Raw genomic sequence first — 21,847 nt, forward strand, 5'->3', positions numbered from 1 at the left:
ATTGTTTCATCTATTCTAGACAGAGCTGCTTTCACAGAACAGTGTCTTCTAAGCTTAAACGAGGGGACAGAGCCGGAATAGCGGGCTGAAGCGTGGTTCTGGGGGGGGCTGCCGCTTTCTGGAAAAGAGGTGCCTGCCCGCCGGGCTCGCTGCTGCCGCTCGAGGCCGGGCTCCGGCCTGAGCTCCCGCCTCGGCTCCCCCGGGCGAGCCGCGGGCCCGGCCGCGCAGTCCTGAGGGGAGGGACGAGGCCGGCTGGAGAAGCGACCGCGGATCAGGCAGCGGAGGCCGGGGAGCCGCGCGCTCCGTGCCACGCACCGCGTGCGGAGGCGGGGAGACCGGTACCGCCGCACGGGCTCCGCCGCGGGGCCCGCCTTTCGGGCGGCACCTCCCCCCACCTCTGCCTCGCGGGGCGGGGCCGCTGCCGGGGCCGCGGCCGCGCCCCGCCCCCGCCCGCCGCGCCCCGCCCCCGCCCGCCGCGCCCCGCCCCCGCCCGCCGCGCCCCGCCCCCGCCCGCCGCGCCCCGCCCCCGCCCGCCGCGCCCCGCCCCCGCCCGCCGCGCCCCGCCCCCGCCCGCCGCGCCCCGCCCCCCGCCCGCCGCGCCCCGCCCGCCCCTGGCGGGAAGCTGCCGCCGCACCGGGCGCCTGCGCGGCATTGCCCCGTCCCCGCCTCTGCTCTGGCGCCGGCCGTTCCACGCGCTCCTCACGCGGGGTCGCCGCCATGAAGTTCGCGTATCGGGTGAGTGCCCGGCGGCGGCCGTCCGCCCGGGTGGGACGGGCTCCTCTGCCCCGCTCCTCTGACCGCCCCCTCTTCTTCCCTGCCTTCCCCGCAGTTCTCCGGCCTGCTGGGCACCGTGTACCGCCGCGGGAACCTCAGCTTCACCCGCGACGGCAGCGCCCTCGTCAGCCCCGTCGGGAACAGGATCTCCGTCTTCGACCTGAAGAAGTAAGCGGGACCCGGCGTCTGCTTCGCCCCTCGGCCCGCCTCAGGCCGCCGGCCTAGCGCTGCGCTGGCGCCTGCCCGGGCGGGGCAGGCCCGGTGCTGCCAGCACGGTGTTTTGAGGGGGTGGGCGTAGAGCTCGCGGGAGGCCGCGGGGGTCGGGCCGGGGGCGGCGGGGCGGCATGGCGGGAGCCGGGGCCGCGCGTCCGCCGTGCGTGGGGGCGGGGAACGGCTCCCGTGGCACGGGCGGGCCTTCAGCCGGCGGCGGCCGGGGCTCGCCAGAACGGTTGGTTTGCCTTTCGAAACGGCCTGGAAAGGTTCTGGCTCAGCGCTAGGAGCTGGGAGAAAAACTGTCGAGGTGGTGCGCGGCGCGGATTTTCTGTACGTAGGTCTGTGGGGAGAACACAGCGTAAGTATGTAAGGGCGTGTTTTGGAAACAAAGGGGAAATTTTTTTTTATTTAGTCGTACGGTTTCCGTGTGTGCTTCTGCCTTGTACTCCCTCTTCTGTATGGCAAAGCCTAGAATGTCGTCTGCCTTTCCTGGTAGGCCAGAATCGTGATTGATGTTCGGGATGCCGGTATTCTGGTCAGGAGCCCATCTCTTAGATAGTAGGTGTTTATGGGATTGTGACAGCTAAAGAAATTGTGGGATTTCTGCATCTAAGTTGATTCTGTGGCTCTGACATAGGTATCAAGCCATATTTCATTGATACCGAGGGTGATTGTTGTTTTTACATCCTTGTACCTAGTTTACTGTTTCATCTTTTTCTTGCAGTAATAAGTGTGAGACATTGCCATTGGCAACACGGCTTAATATTGTCTGCGTGGGGCTCTCTCCAGATGGAAGACTGGCCATTCTAATAGATGAAGGTACTTTCAGAAAGGAGGCATTTTGTTTTATAAAAGAATGAAATAAAAAATACAACCTTAAGAGGGGAAAGTCTGTATTGCTACGTATTCAACCTTAATGCAAATTAGGATTGCTCTGCTTTAAAAATTATGTTAGAATTTCTGGGGAAGATACATTTATCTACGGAACTGAAAAATAACTTACCTAGAGATTTTAGGTAGTGACTTGTAAGTTTGATTGTATTTTTATTCTTAATAAGCACGCTATCTTGAAAAAAAGTTTCTGAGGAAGTACTTCTGTGTGCCCCCCCCCTCTCATTTAAGGAAAGAAACTAAGCTTGCTAGGCTTATGGTTTCTTTGGGAACTCGGTTATTTCCATGATCCTTCTTTTTCTGCCCTTACAGAGGGAGCTGCCTTGCTTGTCAGTTTGATTGGGAAATGTGTGATACATCACTTTCATTTTCACAAGCCAGTTCACAGTGTCAGCTTTTCCCCTGATGGCAAGTAAGTAAAGTGTGTGCGCTTTAGAACAAAACAACAGAAACTACCCCATAAACTAGTTGTAGTTATGAAGCCATTCTGACCAATCTGGGGATGATACCTGTTGATGAAATAGGGGAGATTTTGAACTGATCAGGGTCACTTTATCTGTAAAGTTGAGAGGGCAAGAAAAAGCAAAGCCTTGGAAACAGATACCAGCAGGAAAATTGCCTGTCACAGATGCTGTCTGTGGTGGTACTGTTGGAAACAGATGTGCTGCGAGTCATCTGTTCTTAAGGGGGGAACAATTGGAACCACAGTATTGCGTGATGGCAGTTGTGGCAGTACAGAGTTTCACCGCTGACTTGGTTTAGTCTAAGACAACTGTACTACTGAAAGGCAATTCTCTGAATCAAGTGCTGCTTTTCACGTCCCTTATATTTTAACTGCGTGGTCACAGATACAAAGTGAGGTGGTGGTAATGTTAGAAGGGTTACAAAGATGAGAGGAAAAGTTCCCCTTCTAGCAGCATTCCTCAGTTGGATTGACTTAAAGTGATCTTGAATGAGCTTTTGCTTGAAAGTTGGAATCGCAGTTCTGGGTTAGGGAATTATAATGGCAACAGGACCAGATTGAAGAATATGTGTGACGGGTGCAGAATCTTTGTGTTTCTGAAAGTGGCCAATATATGGAGGTGAAGAGAGGTTGAAATAGAGTATCTTGTTTTGATTGTTTGAACTTTTCCTTCCTTCGTGGGAATTAGAAATAAATATTTCATTATTCAACATAAGTGATTTTTACTGAAGTTTTTCTGTCTTACAATGCGTTATGTTGGGGGATACTATCAATATGCAAATGATTTTTGGTTTTTCATTTGAAGGCAATCCATATTTGTTAATGTATATATGAGTAACGTAGAAACCTGTTAACATTGTTTTGTTGTATTGCAGTCTTGTACTCAACAATTGTTTGCTTTAACAGCTTTATGTGCAGTTATGCTTTTTCCCCATGTATGACAGGAAATTTGTGATTACAAAAGACAATGTTGCTCTTATGTACCATGCTCCTGGGAGGAAACGAGAATTTAATGCATTTGTCCTGGACAAAACTTACTACGGTCCCTATGATGAAACAACTTGTATTGACTGGACTGATGATTCCAAGTGAGTTGTTAAACTGAAGCACTATGTACCTGCTCATGTTGTTAATATTTGTGTGCATGTTACAGTCCATCTTTCCTCTAAAGTATTGTACTAGCTTTACAAGTTCTTTTTGGCTCTTTTGTTTCTCATTCTATCTTGAATTAAAAAGAAGCATTAGTCAGATGAAAAAGTATAAAATATGCATATACTGGGGATCAGCAATAGATTCTTGCTTGAAAATGCCTAATGATCCATAAAAGCAACATATCTTAGGTGTGTGAGCCTGCCTGGCCTTTTGTATGTATTTAATCCCATCTACCTTTGCTAGAGTTGCCAACCTCAGTTTACAACTCCTGTGTGTGTAAAATCACTTTTGAAGTAGTGACTGGTATCTTCCTGCTCAGAATGCTTTCCGCCCAGTGAAGAGTTTTGCAAAGTAGTTTTCTAATTGAAGTTGCATTTTCTTTTGTAGATGTTTTGCAGTAGGGAGCAAGGACATGTCTACATGGGTGTTTGGAGCAGAACGATGGGCAAACTTGATCTACTACTCACTTGGAGGGCATAAGGATGTAATAGTAGCCTGCTTTTTTGAAGAGGACAGTCTAGATGTATGTATAATCATACAACATTTTTGAATTTTAATATTAAAATAGTTGAAGCAGAATCTTATCTACAGATAAGGATGCTGACTGTTCTGAGTATATCTCAGAATTTAAAAAATACCTGAGTAACATGTCTCTCAACGTCTCTGCTGTAAACTCTGTGGAGTTTACAATTCCATGAAGAAGTAAGCTTTAGAAGGAGAGTAAGTTACTTAAAATTGCTTTCCAATAAAGTTACAGTTTGAAATATAAAAAAATTAATTAGGTATAATACTAACTGGTAATCAAATTGCTTTTGGTCTTTTAAAAAACTATTTGAGAGCAAGTGAAGTAAATCACCAGTTCTCAAGTGAAAATTTGCAAGTGAATTTTCCAGATCAAAGCACCTCGAATTCTGGAGGACTAAGTAATGCATTATCCTAATATTTGACTTGATAATCCTTCTGTAATTCTATTCATAACAAGACAGCAGAGTATGAAACACAGGTGTTACCTAATGTTTGTGTGTTTGTATTCTAGCTGTACACAATTAGCCAGGATGCAGCTCTCTGTGTGTGGCAGTGTGATACAGAGCTTGATGGTTTGAAGCCCATACCTCCTAAAGATGCAGGTAGGGAAAAAAATGCAGCAAAAGATGATGAAGAGTTTCTCGAAGAGCCGAAGGGTGAAGAAATTCATGGAAAGGCCAATCCAAATGAACAAGAGACTAGAGAGAAGGTTAAATATTCACGCGTTGCCAAGTAAGTGATATTTAAGTTTTCCAAGGACAGAGTTGTTACGGGGATTTACTATATTGGGCTTTTTTCACCCTTTGTCACTCATTCAAAGCAGTATAAAACTTTGCCCAGGATGTAATAATTTACTATAGATCCCATTTTAAATAGTTTCAGTAGAACACATTTGTTTTACCTTGACAGGTGGTCAATACCCTTCACCTTCAGCGTAACAACTCAGTGTAATTTTAATGTATAAGAAATACCAACTTAGGATGTACATGTTGTTGTTTGAAACTCAGAAAATGTAATGAGATTTTTGTACAGTGTCATTTTGGTTGGAAAACACCTTTGAAATCATCTAACTATTAACCCAGGACTGCCAAGTCCACCACTAAACCATGTCCCTAAACACTGCATCTATGCGTTTTTTAAACACCTCCAGGAATGCTGATTCCACTGCCTCCCTGGGCAACCTGTTCCAGTGCTCGACCACCCTTTCAGTGAAGAAATTTTTCCTAATATCCAATCTAAACCTCTCCTGGCATAACTTGAGGACATTTCCTCTTGTCCTATAGCTAGTTACCTGGGAGAAGAGACCTACCCCCACCTGCCTACAGCCTTCCTTTCAGTTAGTTGTAGAGAGCAGTAGGAAGGCCCCTGCATTTCCTCCAGACTAAACAATCCCAGTTCCCTCAGCTGCTCCTCATGAGACTAGGATGTGACTTATAAAGTATAATCCAGCTTCAGGATGGTCACAGCATTTAGCTTTGCGTGAAGAAGGATAACATTTTTAGGCAATCTCTTGTCAGTGGAGGGAGGGAGAGATGGGATGCATGTAGGGGCCGACTGGGACACCGAACATCAGGATTCTGTGCTCAGTCTCTGACTGTGAAGGAGACAAAGCACCCTACCCCAGCCTAGGTTGGAATTAGCCTTAGTGAACATCACTTCCATACTGGAGGTATTTGGAGTGTACAACTGTTGGATAATGTTAGATGCTCTTTTATTTGTCATGTGGTGCTTACCTGTTTAATTCCTGTGAGAGCTAGAGCTACAGAGAAACCGAGAAGACCTTCTTCACTAGACATACAGTATTTACAACTATTGCTTCAATTCCTTATTTTGTAAAAGGACCACAGAGGGATAGCCAGTGAATTCATGAGAGCCATCCATACTGGTATTAGATGATGGAAAGGAAATGCACAGTGCTGTTCCTCTGAGGTTAACTTTTGGTCCTTTTATTGCATGTGATCAGATGTCACTTCTGATAATGAGATTACTGTAGAAGCTGTACACATTGAGCAGAAGAGAGTTAGCTTTCATTGGCTATGTCAAGTATATGTATCTTTAGGAGTTCCTGGAACTACTGCTTTTTAGTTTTATTGTAGGATACCTTGATCAAAATACTTGACCTATACTGAAATGCAGCTCTAACAACATACTTCTCTGTCACATTTGCTTTCCTTCTTTCTTATTTCTTTGATACCAGGTATTTTTTCAATAAAGAGGGAGATTTTAATAACCTGACATGTGCAGCCTATCACAAGAAGACACACCTTTTAGTCACTGGTTTTGCCTCTGGAATCTTTCACCTACATGAGCTTCCGGATTTCAATCTGATCCACTCCTTGAGGTGAGGTATGGGGTTGTCATTGTTACTTGGTTTGATTTGGGGTGTGTGTGGGGTGTGTGTACATTTTTTGAGGGAGGTTTCTTGTTTGTTTGACTAAGAACATACCATGTTTAGTAGTGAAGATTGAAGAATTGTAGAATTACTTAGGTTGGAAAAGACCTTTGCGATCATGAAGTCCAACTGTTACAATCAAAGCATGAAAATCTTAAAACATGAGTATCTATTTAGTATCTGTAAAGGCAGAATCATAGTTAGAATTTTGTAATAAATACCATACAACTCCATTCCACAGCTTATTATGGAAAAGTGAGATCTGAATGAAGAACTTCTGAGCAGTTAGTTGTGGGCTATAGATTTCTTCAACACTGTGCAGTGGACTTCCTTTTCAGTTACTTTATAGAAAATTGAGAAAATACCTGGAAAAAAATTGTGTAAAATTATCTGTAAATTGTCTCTTAAGTTAAAAAATAAAACCATAGTTCTTTTCCATCCCTGTATGATGCTAGTGAAGGAATGCATCATTTCCCTGTACAGAAGAAATATTTTTTTTTCTTGAATGTAGGGAGTTTTACTCTGTGCTAGCAAGTATATCTTTGAGATATAGATATGTTGTCTTCATTCTGAATAAGGCTGTATTGTCTGTTTCATGATTCTAAGTATAATAAAGGAAAGAATTTGTCTGCAACTTGTGATGTTACAGTGATACAGAAGTTCAGTAATCAAAGAACTTGCTTGAACAGAGGTAATAAACCCTAGATTTGAAGTTTTATCACACAATGCGTGAAAAAGCGAGTTTGTTTATTGGGTAATTCTCTTCAGTATTTCAGACCAAAGGATAGCTTCTGTTTCTATCAACTGTACGGGGGACTGGATTGCCTTTGGATGTTCAGGTTTGTAATTTTTTTTTGTCTGTTTCATGGAAAAATTAGGAATGTTGTGGGCATGCAAGCCCCAAATCCTCTTACTAGTCTTGACCCCAAATGTTAAAGTTTTGTTAATAATTTATAGTCTCATCTCTCTAGTGTCTAAATATAGTAATGCAAGTATCCTTTATTAATTTATCCTCACAAAATTCTTGTTATTTAGGAAAACATTTTGTTGACAAAGGAAAAAGTATGTTTCATATATGAAAACTTAGCAGAATTAGGATAAAGCCCATATCCCTTGCACTTTATAATATACTTTCATTCTGGGTCCAGTCTCTTTTCCTTTGCCACTTGTTGCATGTGCCATTTTACAAAGCTGCCTGGATGTTCCAGCATTCCCACTCGATCCAATAATGATTTGCATGGTAACCAAGATTCAACTTCTATATGCAGCCCTGCTTTTCTTTCCAGCTCATTTATCAGCTGGTCGATAACATTGCTATTGTAATACTGAGAATGTTAATCCAAGTAACAGCACCTGGTTGTTGAGGAAAGTTGCCTTGAACTTAAAAAAGGGAAAGGGCTTTTATTAAGATTGATAGATGTGTAGTGCAACCTGTCTGCATCAACATTTTTGGATTTTTTATGTTGCTTGCAGTTAGGTCTTTTCTGGCTTGCATTTGCAGGATTATTGTATTCAAAATACTGATTAATACTTCTCCTGCATTTACAGGTTTGGGTCAGCTCCTGGTGTGGGAATGGCAGAGTGAGTCCTACGTGCTGAAGCAGCAGGGACATTTCAACAGCATGGTTTCATTAGCGTATTCTCCAGATGGACAGTACATAGTAACTGGAGGGGAGGATGGGAAAGTGAGTAAGGCAGTATTACTGAAATGTGAACTTAAGTCTTAATGGCAGAGTAAGCAGCTTGGATTTTCATTTTATGTACAAAACCATTACTGTACCTGATACATATTTTTTCTTAATATAGACTAATAGTTTTTTGTCTTCACTTTTCCTAAATGTTTTGAATTTTCTCTTTAGAGCGTATATATTTTGATTTATTATTACTGGTATCTTTTGCAAATTGCATCACTTAGGCTTTTTAGCAGATGATTTTTTAATTATTATTGATGCAGTCACCATAAACACAAAAAGGTCTATTTCATCAAATGTTAATTTATGTGTGCTTGTGGTGTTTCCATGACCTTTCAGGTTGAGAGAATTTCAGTCACCCATATTCATACCCCTTTAGTAATTGGTTTTTATGTGAAATTAATTTCACATTATTTATAAAAGTACAACTCCTAAACAGATTTTTCTGAAATGTACCATTGCAGAAGCTTGTTATTTAAAAGAAAAATTAGCTTCTCATGGATGACTTGTATTGAAATGATGAACTACATGTACAGGTACCCTTTTTGTAAAGATGTTTTGTAGAGTAATCCCACAATCTCTTGGCATGTAAATGGGACAAAGATAGTATTGTATTGCCTACCAGAACTGAATGTCAGGAAAAGACTTGCCACTTCATGGTTTCTGCCAAAACTGACCAAATCCCAGAAGTCTTAAACTTCTGATAGCTAAATGCGTAACATTTTTCGTTGGCAGGGAGGCGCGGGGAATATTGATATATCATCTCAATTGTAACTTCTGGAATGGCTTCACAGTTGGTTTTGAATTTGATACTTGTCCTATCCATAGACAGCACAAATCTTTGTAGCCCAAAATGCTCACCAAGTGCTATAGCTTTCCTTGAAAATTAACTTCAAGATCTTTTTGTCAATCTCCAGTCAGATTTTCGTGTTGTATTTGTATCTTTAGGGGTTTAATCACAAGCTGTGGCCTGTTTGCCTCACTTTCACAGAATTCCTTACTAAACTCCTTTATACTGTTGCAGAGTTCTAGGTCAACTTTTCTTTGCTATTTTGCTGCCATACCCTTTCTGTCTGAATTGATGATGGAGATTCTAAGAAGTCTTTTCTTGTCTTTTGCAGGTGAAAGTGTGGAACACTTCAAGCAGCTTTTGTTTTGTCACTTTCACAGAACATACCAGTGGTGTAACTGCTGTAACTTTTACTTCCAATGGTTATGTCATTCTGAGTGCTTCCCTAGATGGAACAGTGCGTGCCTTCGATTTACACAGGTGACTCTTTATAAAAGCTTTTGTGTCTCATTTAGTCTTCAGCTTTCACACCCCAACTGTGTGAAAATCACAGCAGACTGCTGATTGCTTGTTTCCATTTGCACAAATGTGAGTGCTGCTTTATTCATTTTTTGATTCAGCCTTTCATTCAAATTGAGATAAGTCATAAGGAATCCTGTCACTCCATCCAGTTCCTGTGAAGAAAATTCTGTAAGAACTTTTCCCAGAGAGGCTGGAAATCCAGTAAGGTTATTGTTTGGCTCTACTCAAATGGGGAGAAGGTAGCTAGCAAAGTTTGCCATGGTTTTATTGATTGAGCCATTGTAATACAACTGCATACAGAACAGGATATGTAAACAAGCCCATGTTTCCTAAAGAACGCACATATGCTATGTGATAGAAGAAAGCTCTTCTGTTTGAGTGGTTTTGGCTGTTACTTCTGCAGAGTTGTTGATACCTTTTTTGAATCTTGGAATCATGCTGAGGCATTGCATCTAATTTTATACAAAGAATATTTTTTCTATAGGTAGCTTAAAAGACTTTACAAGTATAATGAAATCCTTTTTAAAATATATTTGTAAAACAAGTTTAAATTTACCTAAGATGTCTTCATAATTTATTTTTGTATTTACAACAGATACCGCAATTTCCGTACCTTTACATCCCCACGACCAAGTCAGTTCTCTTGTTTAGCTGTGGATTCCAGTGGAGAGATTGTGTCAGCTGGTTCCCAGGATTCCTTTGAAATATTTATCTGGTCAATGCAGAGTGGGAGGCTGCTAGATGTAAGGACTTACAATATCAGAGGACTTGAATTTAATGTAGATCATGACGTTACTAAGTAACTTTGGGATTAGTTGGAGGGTTTTAACAGAACATGTGGGGTTTTATTTTTAGGGGTTTTGTTTGGGTTTATGTTTATATTTTTTTTTTATATTCAGGAACCGGAGCGACACTATGTAACTCTCAGCAATTTTTTATTTATTTTATGGAGGCTATCCTGGATTTGTGTGGGAAATAGTTTATAGAATTTTTGAGTGATGAGCTCTTTCTGGCTGGTGAAGTTATACCAACAGTGCTGAGCTGTCATATGAGCATATGAGAGTCTTTCATGCTATAGTTGTTCAGAGATGTTCTTTTCTACATATTTTCTGCAGGCAATGAAGAAATTGTACGTGCTTTAAGATTGATAGAGATTTTGTGGACAGTTTTGCTGGAGCAAAGCAGGGGCATGATTGTGTAGAAGGTTTTTATTGTGTAAAGTGAGAATATTAAGTTAAATCGCCACCATCTTGCTGCTATTTTGAAATGATTTACTTTCAGCATAGATGTAATAAAAGAGGGACCCAGTACTTCTGAGCAAATCAAAGTCATTTGTTGTTTAATTTTTAAGCATTATTGTGCATCTTGTACAAGTAGATGAACTCAGCAATTCATGTATATAATTTGGCGTAGCTATTGAATATACATCACTATAGTAACTCAAGAGTATACTTGAGTGCAGTTACTTTCCTTGATTTATTTTGAGAGGAGAAGGAGCTCCATGCCGTAAGAATCTGTATTACTCTTATTCACCGTTTTTATAAGCATTTTTCCTTAAATATTTTCAGCTGCAGGACATGTTGAATTCTGAGTGCTTTTTCACAGTTGGTCTGATTGTTCTGATAAGCTGGGGTGGGGGGGAACGCAGTTTTCCTAAGTCATGGTCTCTAAAGAGGCTCTGTATGCGTAGGAGTGGTTGCAGATGCCTATGCAGCCATAGTACTTCTGTGAAATGCTTTAAAACTTCTGAAAATTAAAAGTTGACATCGCTGGTATGTATCATGCCAAATGTCCATAAGTCACCTCAGGCATGTGTGGACAAGTTAGGCATGGTTTCATTGCTGTATGTAGAGTTTACTGAATGCAGACTACATGAATTTCAGGTTTTTTCACCTAATTCCATGTTATCTTTTCTTCTTTTATTAGGTCTTATCAGGTCATGAGGGCCCCATCAGCAGTTTGTCCTTTAACCCCATGAAGTGTGTTCTAGCTAGTGCCTCTTGGGATAAAACTGTCAAGTTATGGGACATGTTAGACAGCTGGAGAACTAAGGAGACGCTAATACTGAACTCAGATGGTAACTTAATTTCATCTTACATCAAATATAAAAATATTATCAATTCTATTTTGAGAATGAACAACAGAACATGTCAAATACAGACTCACTCATTCTTGGTAATGAAAACCGAAAGCTGAGGTAGTCCTGTAGTACTTGATTAACAGTGTAAGAAATCTTTTTTTTTTATTTAATACTAGCTCTAGCTTTATAATTAGCTAAAAATTTGTATGCTGTCCAGAGAAAAAGCAGGTACTTGTTACTCTTTAAGCTTCTTTTGGTAGTTGAGATGAGATACTAGAAAAGTAGAGGGTATTTTCTTTGAAACCATATCTGACTGCATATTTAACTGTTAATTAAATTCTTTTCAGTTCTTGTTGTTGCTTTCCGTCCTGATGGCAAGGAGCTTGCAGTTGCTGCTTTGAATGGACAGATAACGTTTTGGGATCATGAAAATGCAGTACAAACCGGCTCAATTGAGGGAAGGCATGATCTTCAGATGGGGAGGAAGGAGCTTGATAAAATAACTGCCAAACAAGCAGCCAAGGGAAAGTAAGTGAATGAGATTGCAGTGAAAAGAGGGTGCCACACTGGCTTGCTTTGGAATTGTTTCTTTATATTTTGTTTTTTACATGAAGGTTTCAGAGTGTGTCTGCTGTTCAAGTGCTGTGATCTTGATGCTGGAATTTAAAAGACTGCCTGACTTGATATCTGGAAGGGTTCTTTTTGTCTCTTGCTGTGTTAACCCACTGATCAGCATCATTCTGAGCTTGTATTCTTGTTGTCAGTTATAGGTTTGGGTTGCCAGCATAATAGCAAGCTTCTCATGACAAGTTGTTCATTTGCTGAATGTGACAGGTTTTTAGGTGGTTATCTTGTTGTGTAGGTACTAGTATGTAACTATTAGTGTGTAGAAACTGTGACATTTTTTTTTAAAAAAATCTAAATATGCTGTGGGTTTTATTACATGTTACTATGCATGTGAAGTAATGTTTAAAGGCAAGTTGAATTTGTGTCCTGTCAAAAAGTGTAATGTCAAGTGTAAAGTCATGTGTTTCATTCTTCTCTTTTTCCCTTGAGCCCTTCTTTTTTTTTTTTTTTTTTCATATTGCTACCTCTCTGAACAAAATGAAAAAAAGGAAACAATGACTTTTTGGAAAAAAAGTGGGGTTTTGGTGATGAGCTGTCAAACAGCTCTTTGAAACATGCTATGACTTTGTTTTTTCTCTAGCTCTTCTGACCATCCTTAGCGTTTTGTAGGGTGTAGTTGAGAGCTCATTCCTGGAACTGCAACTCAGAATCAGAAGTATGGAAGTACTTCAAAAAGCTGTTGAAGTTCTAAACTGTTTGTGATTGATAGTAAAGCACCAAGTATTTGTGGTAAATGGTTTTGTGTGTTAAATACATGTGTGAATGAAATTCTCCTCTTTCTCCATGGAATGGTTTTTCTTCTGTGTCTTTATGCTGTAGTCATGTCTTTTAGCTTGGATGTGGCGGTGAAATTAACTGCTTTCTCTTTTTTTATTACTAGATCTTTTACTACTCTGTGTTACTCGGCAGATGGTCAGTCTATTCTGGCAGGTGGATTGTCAAAATTTGTCTGTATATATAATGTCAAGGAACAGATTCTTATGAAAAAATTTGAAATCTCATGCAACTTTTCTTTAGACGCAATGGAGGTATGTGACCACAGGAGTCAGGTTTTTTTCATTCCCCCACCCCTGTAAGACTTTGGTTTTGGTATAACATATTGTTAAGCAGGATTCATGAATGTTTTGTTAAGCAGTTTCATTTTCTTGGTTTTGTGCAGGAAAAGGGTAAGGAAATACTTCTCAGAAAACAAAATTAATTCCTGATTCTCAGCTAACTAAAGTCTTGCCAGGGTGTGGTGTGCTTGTGTTGAATGAGCAGAAGAACTCCTACACATGGTTAAGTCAGTTGGCACTTAACTTAAAATTGAAAATTTAAATTACCAATATTGTGTACTGAGCTAACTTTCCCTGCGTGTCAGTTGCTTGTGTTAGCAAAGAAGTGAAGGATTTTATTGCAGACACAGAACATCACTGACCTTTAGAATCATGGGTTTCTGAATATTGCCAAATGCAAAATTAAATTCCTTTTAAAGTAAACAGTGAAAAGCATCAGAAGGAAAAAATTCCAGTAACCCCTTTTTAACATCCCCTCACCTGAAAGGATGATTGTTCCAGCGTTCATGTCAGGCTGTATTTGACTGGTTCCAAGTATATTTCTTTTGACAACAGTGGTTTGGGAAGCAGCCTACATTTCTCTGCTGCCCTCTGTTGTGCTAGTGTAGCTCAACATGTGGCTTAAGAGGATAGCAGAAGTGAGCCAGATGGAAGAATCCTGGAGGGGATGGGTGTGTAGAAATGGGGGGCAGGGAGGTCTATAAAACGTGGTTTGTGTAGCTGTCTGGCTGCACAGCCCTTACATTAGCACAGTGCAGCTGTGGAACCTGAAGGGAGGAGTGGGCATCTGAGGAAACAGTGCATCTGTCAAGTAGAGCAACATCATGATAATGTGAAACCACAGTCTAAACTGAGCTGTGCTGTTCTGAGGCAGCCTCATTCTCGTCTGTGGTTGGACACTGTTGCCTGCTGTTGTGAAATAGTCAATTTTCTCCATGATTTTGGAGAAGCTTTTGGAAGAAAGTGCAAGAAACTAATCACTAGATAACTCTGGAATGTTATGGAGAATTTTCAGAGGTTTGAGAGAAGATTCAGTGCAGTGAATGGAACTTACATGTTTTTCTAGGAGTACTTGGATCGGAGAAAAATGACTGAATTTGGCAGCATGGCTCTGATTGATGAAGGGGCTGGAGGTGAAGATGATGTTGCCATTCCTCTTCCCGGAGTAAAAAGAGGTACAGCTTTTGGCTTTGCTGTCTTGTTACCAGTTGTGTGGACCAAAACCTTTGACTTCGAGTCAATTCCAGATAAGAAGGGTTTGAATTGTTCAGCTCAGTTTTAAAGTTAGCATTACCTGAATGTTCTGTAGCTACAGGGTTCTGTTACACAAGTGTTCAGCTGATGTATGGGTGGATCCTTTTGCATGGTAGAAGCAACAGGAAACAGGGGTACTGTGGTCTCCTGGCTGTTGGAACCCAGCAGTCCTGATTGAATTTTCAAAGAGCAAAATTCAGTCCCACCACTTTAACTATAGGATCTCTTGGACATGGGCTGTCCCTTACTTAACCCTGTCTTTAACTCTGCCAGGTTTTGGCATGGTCAGCATTATTTTTCAGTATAATAATAACAGCATAGTTAGAGTTGATAACTAGACCGTGAACTTTTGGTGAATATATGAAATTACCACTGAACTTCTCTTTTAGGTGACATGAGTTATCGACACTTTAAACCAGAAATAAGAGTGACTTGCCTGCGATTCTCTCCTACAGGTGAGTATTGACAATTAATGTAGGATTTTTTTTATTCCATATAAAACAAGCAAAAGAGTAGAGCATTGGAGGTGTAATAATGAAGTACAGATGCCTTGGAGATGGTCTCTCCAGATGTTACACGGTGCTACTAGGTTTGTAATCTAGTTTCCTTTATAGTGGGTAACTAGGAAACCTCAAGTGTGCATCACTTTCAGCTAGTATTTTTTACAAGCATTGTTACTGCTGACAGGTTGATAAATGATGCATGGCTTTTGGTCTTAACCACTTCTTGTAAACAATGAGGAGTCATCTGTATAACATTACTTTTCTGTTTCCATCCTAGAAAACTCAGCTTTGCTCTTAAATACTGTTGTTCTCTTCTAGGACGAAGCTGGGCAGCCACCACCACAGAGGGTCTTCTTATTTATTCACTGGACTCTGGGCTAATTTTTGATCCTTTTGAGCTGGATATTGATATTACACCCAGCAATATACACAAAACACTGCATCAGAAGGAATACACTATGGCTATCATCATGGCCTTCAAGCTGAACGAAAAGAAATTAATTCAGGAGGTCATGGAGGCTGTACCTAGCAACGAAGGTGAGTGGATCTTCCATGAAATTTGGCTGAGCTAGCTATAAGCAGAGGTGTGTATGCCAAGTAAGTTGAGGTGTAAAGGGTGGAGTTTAGCTCTTGGAGGCGTGGGTTGAGGAGTATAATGTTGACATTTAAGGACTTTCTACTGTAGGTGAAGAGACTAAAGAGGAGGGGATGGTTTTTTTGTAAAAAAAACTAGACTTCTTAGTGTTAGCTTATATTTTAATTTTGCCAGTCTACTGCATGCTCATCTAGTGACTTCTGAACGTGGAATTTAATTAGGTCTGGATATACAGGTAAAGTTTTTGGATGCCAGTTCTCAGAAGCAGCTGATGTTCTAGAGGTGCACAGCAAGTTTAACATGAGTTAGCAGTGTGCCTTGTGATGAAGGCAGTTAATTGATGCTGGGCTGTACTATCAAGTATGTAGTCAGCAATTTGAGGAAAGTGGTTAGTCTTCTTTATTGAGCATCTGTGAGACCGTGTCAGGAGTACTGTGACTAGTTTTGGGCTCAACAGAAAAGACAGGCATTGATACTCTGAAGCATCTGGTGGAGGGCTTGGAGAATGATTGGAGGGCCAAAGTGCATGACAGCTGAGGAGCAGCTTAAGAGAGCTGGGTTTGTTCAGTCTTTAAAAGAGATGGGGAATATTTTTACTGTCTTCAAGTGCCTAAGTGAATGTTAGAAAGAATGCAGAACCAGACTTGGAGTTGCACAAGGATACAACGAGAGGCAACACGGGAAATTCTAACTAGATATTAAAACCAATAGTATTATGTTGGGGGTAGTCAAATACTGCAGCGGGTTGACAAGGGACTCAGTGGAGTCTCCATCCTTGGAAATGGTCTGTACTCAACTGGGTAAAGCTGTGTGCCAGCTGCTCTAAATTAGTCTTGCTTTGGACTGCAAAAATTTGAAGCCACTTTGTAACTGTCAGCTCTTAGAAGTTTTGTTCCTTTAGTTTATAGTGTTAAATTCATCCCTGTAAATGAATGTGAATGTGGTCCTTATAGAGGACTGTGTTCATACAAACCAATCATTATTAGTTAGTCCAAGCTCTTTCTGACAAGAGAGAACTGCTTTCATAATTGTGACGACCGAAACAAAAGGAACAGCTAAGATGTCACTTAGCTTTGGAGAACATTTACTGAAGTCATTCTTTAGCACCCTTTTCATCATTTTGATAAGCAGTGTTCACATTCATTAGCTATATATGGTAGACACGACCTTAAAAATAATGTTCCAGTAGTGTATTCTACTTAACTTTGTAACTCCATTAACAGTTCTGTCATAGTAACTTTAAAGTGTATTTTCTTAGCTTTACCTCACTGTTACCGCAGTGAAAGGACATAATTTCCTTCCAGTGTTTCCTTTGTAAAACATAAAAGGTCCTTTGGAGGATTTTCTTTCTTAATTATCAGGCTTGCTGCCTAAAGAATAATGCATGTCAGAGTGAGTCATCTTTTGCATACCTAGGTTGCATAATGGTGTTTGCCTCTGTCTGGCAACACTTAGTTTTCTTTTACTGACGTTAACCAAAACTCCGTGTACAGGCAGGACTGGGTAAATAGGCAGGCACCAAAACCTCAGAAGCAGAGGGTGAGGCATGGAAATGTCAGGCGTTGTAACCTGCTGCTAACAGAATGAATGTGTGCCTGTTTCTTTAAAAGTGAAAATCTTTTTTTTTCACAGTTGAATGTTACATAGGCCAGTTGGGGTGACTGCAGAGAATAGGAGTTGGTTATTTTTGAGAGAGGATTATATATAATGAGATCATCATAGTTACATGTGAGATTATTTTGAATGCTTGTAAATTATGCTTCTTTGTGCTGTGCGATTGTTAACAGCATTTAGACACTTCCTCTGTGAGCAGGTGACTTGGCTATCTTTTCTTAGATAAATTAATGTAAAGTCAGAAGCAACAAGATTTCAGTGAAGTCTAGTCACACAAAAAGAGGAGTAAAGGGTGAAAGTAAAAGGTCAGAAGAAGAGCTGGTAGGGAGAGTATTCTGTTAGGAAGGGAGAACTTGAGGTGGGGGTGTGCAGTTAGGTTCTTGCTTTTTAAATACAGTAGTGATTGGAAGGCTCAAAGAGGAAAGACTTGTCCCCTGAGAGACTATGGTAGTGTACCCCAAAATACAGTATTAAATACCAAATAGTTGCCAAGATAGTGCTTTCTTCTTCCCCTTATGCTTTCCTGTGGTCTCTTTTATGTTATTCCACATAATTCAGCTCTCGTGTCTATGGGCTTTTTTTCCTTTTTGCACAGTTGATGTTGTTTGCTCATCGCTCCCAGACCTGTACGTGGAGAAAGTATTGGAGTTCCTGGCCTCTGCTTTTGAGATATCTTGTCATTTAGAATTCTATCTTACTTGGGCTCATAAGCTGCTCATGCTGCATGGACAGAAACTGAAAACAAGGTGAGACCCTGTGAAAGTCAGCATTTTAAAATTTATTTACCTGTCAGTTTAAAGTTTTTACTTAACATTTACTGATATTCTAGATAATGTGTATACAACAACTAAAACGACTTAATTTTTACAACTACTTTACTAACAGTAAAAGTTACAGTTTGGACTCGATGGTCTTTTGCAACCGAAGTGATTCTGTGGTTCTGACAGGTGCCTATGATAGACTTGGAACGCATAGTAGGATTGGTGAGGATAAATTGCAAAAGCATTTTTCAAATGTTACAGGTAAAACTTTGCATAGCATGCTTAGCCTATAAATGCATAAAGATTTCAAGAGTGATGGTAGGATTTTGGCAATTGTCTTTTTAAACAATTGTGCGTATTAAAATACAACTGAAAAAGACTGTGCAGGTACTGACTGCATTTTTATAGACTTGTGATTATAGTATGCGTTCTTATCTTGTTAGTACTCTGTTTTCCTACATAGTTCTTTTCAACTACCTGGGCCTGGTCTGTGAATTATTCAGCTCACCCATAGTACAGAGTTTATAGACTATGGGAAACACAAACAGGCAAATCTAGAAATTTAAAATGGGCAAAATGCAAGTAATCCAAAAAGGAGTCCTGCAGGTTAAAAAGTGTATCATGTAACTCTTGCTTCAGCATGGGTATTGATGTTTCAGTTACAGATACGACTAGAACAAATTCTCTCCTTTTGTTGGCTGTTGAAGTAGAAGAGAGTGATTTAAGACAAAGTCTTCCTTGTTCAGAAAGTTTTGTAGTTCCTGGAAGGAACTGTCATCACAGCAGCAAGCAGAATTAGTATTTTGAGTTGCAGTGTGAACATTAGAAAAAATTTATTTCTGGTGAGATATTACTTGTATTGGGTATAATCATTGAGGGCAAAGTCAAAAGCAAAGAGCTTTTGTTTATTTAGTATTATCTTGAAACGTTTGTGTTGAAATGGTAACATAAAAATGTTGAAAGCATAGAAAAGTTTTAGATTTCCACATGAAAATACAAATGGCACTGCAAACTGCCTGTTTTCTCCATTCAAGGTCAGTGAAGCTGCTCCCTGTGATTCAGTTCCTTCAGAAAAGCATCCAACGTCATTTTGAAGATGTTTCAAAACTGTATGTATCACTATATTTAAAAGTTGAAATCAAAACCCTGTACAAAAGTGTAATGTGGGGGATGATAGTGTGGTATTAGAACTTCTGAAGTGATGTTCTTTTAGAGGTGTTTTTATTTTAGGAGGAAAATGGAATCTTGTTTCTGACATGTTCTTGTCTATTTTTACAGCTGTGAATGGAATATCTACAATATTAAATATGCATTGGCCATTTCACAACAGCGGGGCATGAAACGTCTGGCGGAAGAAACATCCGCAGATGAAGAAGACTTGGATTCTGACAGTGATTTTCTTATGCAAGAAGTTCGTAAAGACAATTTTAGTTCTTAGTTACTCTTTGTGAGAGGGAGAGAACCCAAGACAGTAATTTTAAGCAGTGGTATTCACTGAGAATGAGTGGCCCTCATAGTGGCGTAATTTAGCTCTTCTTAACAGTGTGGATGGGGTTACATGTGCGTTAGTGAGGGAAATGTAGGGTAGACAAAGTGCCATCCATGGCATGTTTGGTGTACCCTTTGGCCACAACTTGACAGCATTGGTTTTTTGATTAATTGATTTATTTTTTTTATTATTCCTGATTTCAAGTAAGAAAAAAAAATGTTTTCTTGTATCAGTGAAGTTAGGAGTATGGCTTGAAGAAGTGCATTCTGTATTAAAATTGCATTGTACATAGATTAACTATTATGAGTTTTGTAATGCAGTCTTGTCATACTTAAGACTTCCCCCCCACCCCCACCCCTTTTTTTTTTAATAATTCTAAATTGGAGGTCTACATACTGCTTTCAACTGACTTTCAATGTTGTTTTACTTGGTTTTAATACATACATGTTACTGGAACACTGTTTTCTTCGTTCTGTAACTTCCGAACCTGATGAAGTTTATGAGGATGGTACACCCATAGCAACAAATACTGGGCTGTACAACTTTTGCAGAGGTTAGTTAATGATCTGGAGATACTGTAGTAAAAATTTGTTTGGAAATTACCAACTCAATAATGTAACTTAAACTGTAAGAGGATATGTTACAGATGTTTCTTTTTCTGACAAAAGCCCTTTCTTGTCTTGTTTTTTTAAAAATGTTGTTTATTAACATATTAAAATCTGAAACTTGATTTCGTTGTTTCTTGTGAATTGGTGTGAGAATTGGCTGATAATGACAGTGAGGTCCTGAATACAAAGAACTGTATCTGTGCTTGTAATACTTCCAAGCCACATGTTGTGTAAGGGCTTTGTTAGTGAAGATATTGCAATGTGTATAATATAATAACAATGAGCTAGAATTTTTTTCCTCAGCATGTTCTGTTTTTCTGGATTTGTTTTCTGTTTACTTTCCACTTTTGGAATAGAGGAGAGGTATGAATATGAAAAACTAAAAACTGCTGAAGAAAAAAATAAGTCCCAAATATATGACAAACACATACAGTTGGTTTGTAGAGTTTCAGTTTATAAAGATGCACTTGCTACTTAAGAAAAGCAAATCACTTTGCTATGTTCTATTTACAGTAAAATGTTTAAAAATATCTTCAGTTGCTGGTTCCCCCTTACCTCCTAACATTTTCATGGTCATGCCAATGTTTCAGTGTCTCAGAGGTGTGAAGGTACGGCTGGGTTGGAGTGATGCTTGTGGAAGATGGTCGGTGGTACTGTGATGGGATTTGGAATTGCTCGTCATTCTTCACCCCTCTGCTGCCTCCTCCTACCGTGGTCGAAAGCAGGCTTCCTTCCCCTGGGTGGAAGGAGGAGGCATAGCTGGGTAGGGAAGTAGTAGTGCAGGAAGAAGGCAAAAATCCATCTTGGGATACTTGTAAAACTGAAGTGCTGAAGCAAACATGAAAAACACGATCATGTTATCTAACCTATAATATAATTGTTACTTTTAAATCCATTTTACTGTTTTTCATATATGTGTCATCTTTGCATGCCTTTTGAAAGACCATATTTTCCTGAACTATATGACCTACAGCAGACGGGCTGTAATCATTCTGGAATTGTCGCAGCAGTAGCCTTGTAGTCTAGAAAGTAGGGGTTGTGCTGTTTTATGAAGTTGGCTAACTTGATCTCTGAATTTGTATTTGTCGCTTGGGTTTACTGTATTCCAAAACACAATATAGAGAAACTGTGGCCTTTCAGAACAACAGCTTAGAAACATGTTATTTTTATTCTTTGTGTTCAAAATGTTTCTGAAGACAAAAACTTCACAGAAGTATTTTAGAAAGTGCAGGAGCCTTGAGAGGAGACCAGACCGAGGGTAGTGGAGCACCAGTTCCTGTATATGAGATAAGGCTCTGTTCTACTTGCATTAGTCATTTTGCTTGAGCTATAGTAAGCTTTTAGGTAATCAAGACAAATTTTATGAAAGCCAATACAATTTTCCAGTGTGCCCTTCCATACTTGTAGGGAGAGTAATGAAAATTAAGTATCGGGTTTTAAGTGTGATAGGTCCAAATTCTGGCTTGATCACGGTGCTTGTTGGCAGAATGTGACCCTGGCAATGGCCTGTGTGAGCCGAGAGGCAGCTCCGCATCCCTGCCTTCCTGCAGGCCCAGACCCTGTCTGCAAACCGGCATCTTGGGATCAGGTGTTGATGCCCAAATGTGTTTCAACAGGACTGTCTTTCCCATACATAGCTTGGTTTCCTTAATAAAGGAGAGGAGGAGAAAAAAAAAAAAAAAACAAACGGGGGCAGAAATTTACCAGTGATGAAACCTGGCTCTGTTTAATGTTTCTTTTTTCCTTCTCAATTAAAAGCAAAACGCTCTGTCACGAGGTCCTAGAAAGAAAGAAGTGGCACTGCCCCGTGTGTGGGTTGGTTGAAGCTGTTGTTACAGGGACCTCAGG

At 40.3% G+C, this 21,847-nt stretch overlaps 1 protein-coding gene across 1 annotated transcript; it reads left to right on the plus strand.

Annotated features, from left to right (window-relative positions):
* Window positions 1-631: 631 nt before the first annotated feature.
* On the plus strand, window positions 632-20,121 carry PWP2 (PWP2 small subunit processome component). Its single transcript, XM_040585208.1, has 21 exons — window positions 632-735; window positions 830-942; window positions 1,712-1,806; window positions 2,191-2,290; window positions 3,286-3,429; window positions 3,881-4,016; window positions 4,530-4,750; window positions 6,216-6,359; window positions 7,179-7,249; window positions 7,959-8,095; window positions 9,223-9,371; window positions 10,009-10,156; window positions 11,340-11,490; window positions 11,841-12,021; window positions 13,001-13,148; window positions 14,242-14,350; window positions 14,819-14,884; window positions 15,251-15,469; window positions 17,737-17,887; window positions 18,937-19,011; window positions 19,181-20,121. The coding sequence occupies exons 1-21, from the start codon at window positions 718-720 to the stop codon at window positions 19,338-19,340; spliced, it is 2,736 nt and encodes a 911-aa protein (XP_040441142.1). The 5' UTR covers window positions 632-717; the 3' UTR covers window positions 19,341-20,121.
* The last annotated feature ends 1,726 nt before the right edge of the window (window positions 20,122-21,847 follow it).

This window comes from Falco naumanni, chromosome 2 (genome assembly GCF_017639655.2).
Source record: "Falco naumanni isolate bFalNau1 chromosome 2, bFalNau1.pat, whole genome shotgun sequence".
NCBI classification, from domain to species: domain Eukaryota; kingdom Metazoa; phylum Chordata; class Aves; order Falconiformes; family Falconidae; genus Falco; species Falco naumanni.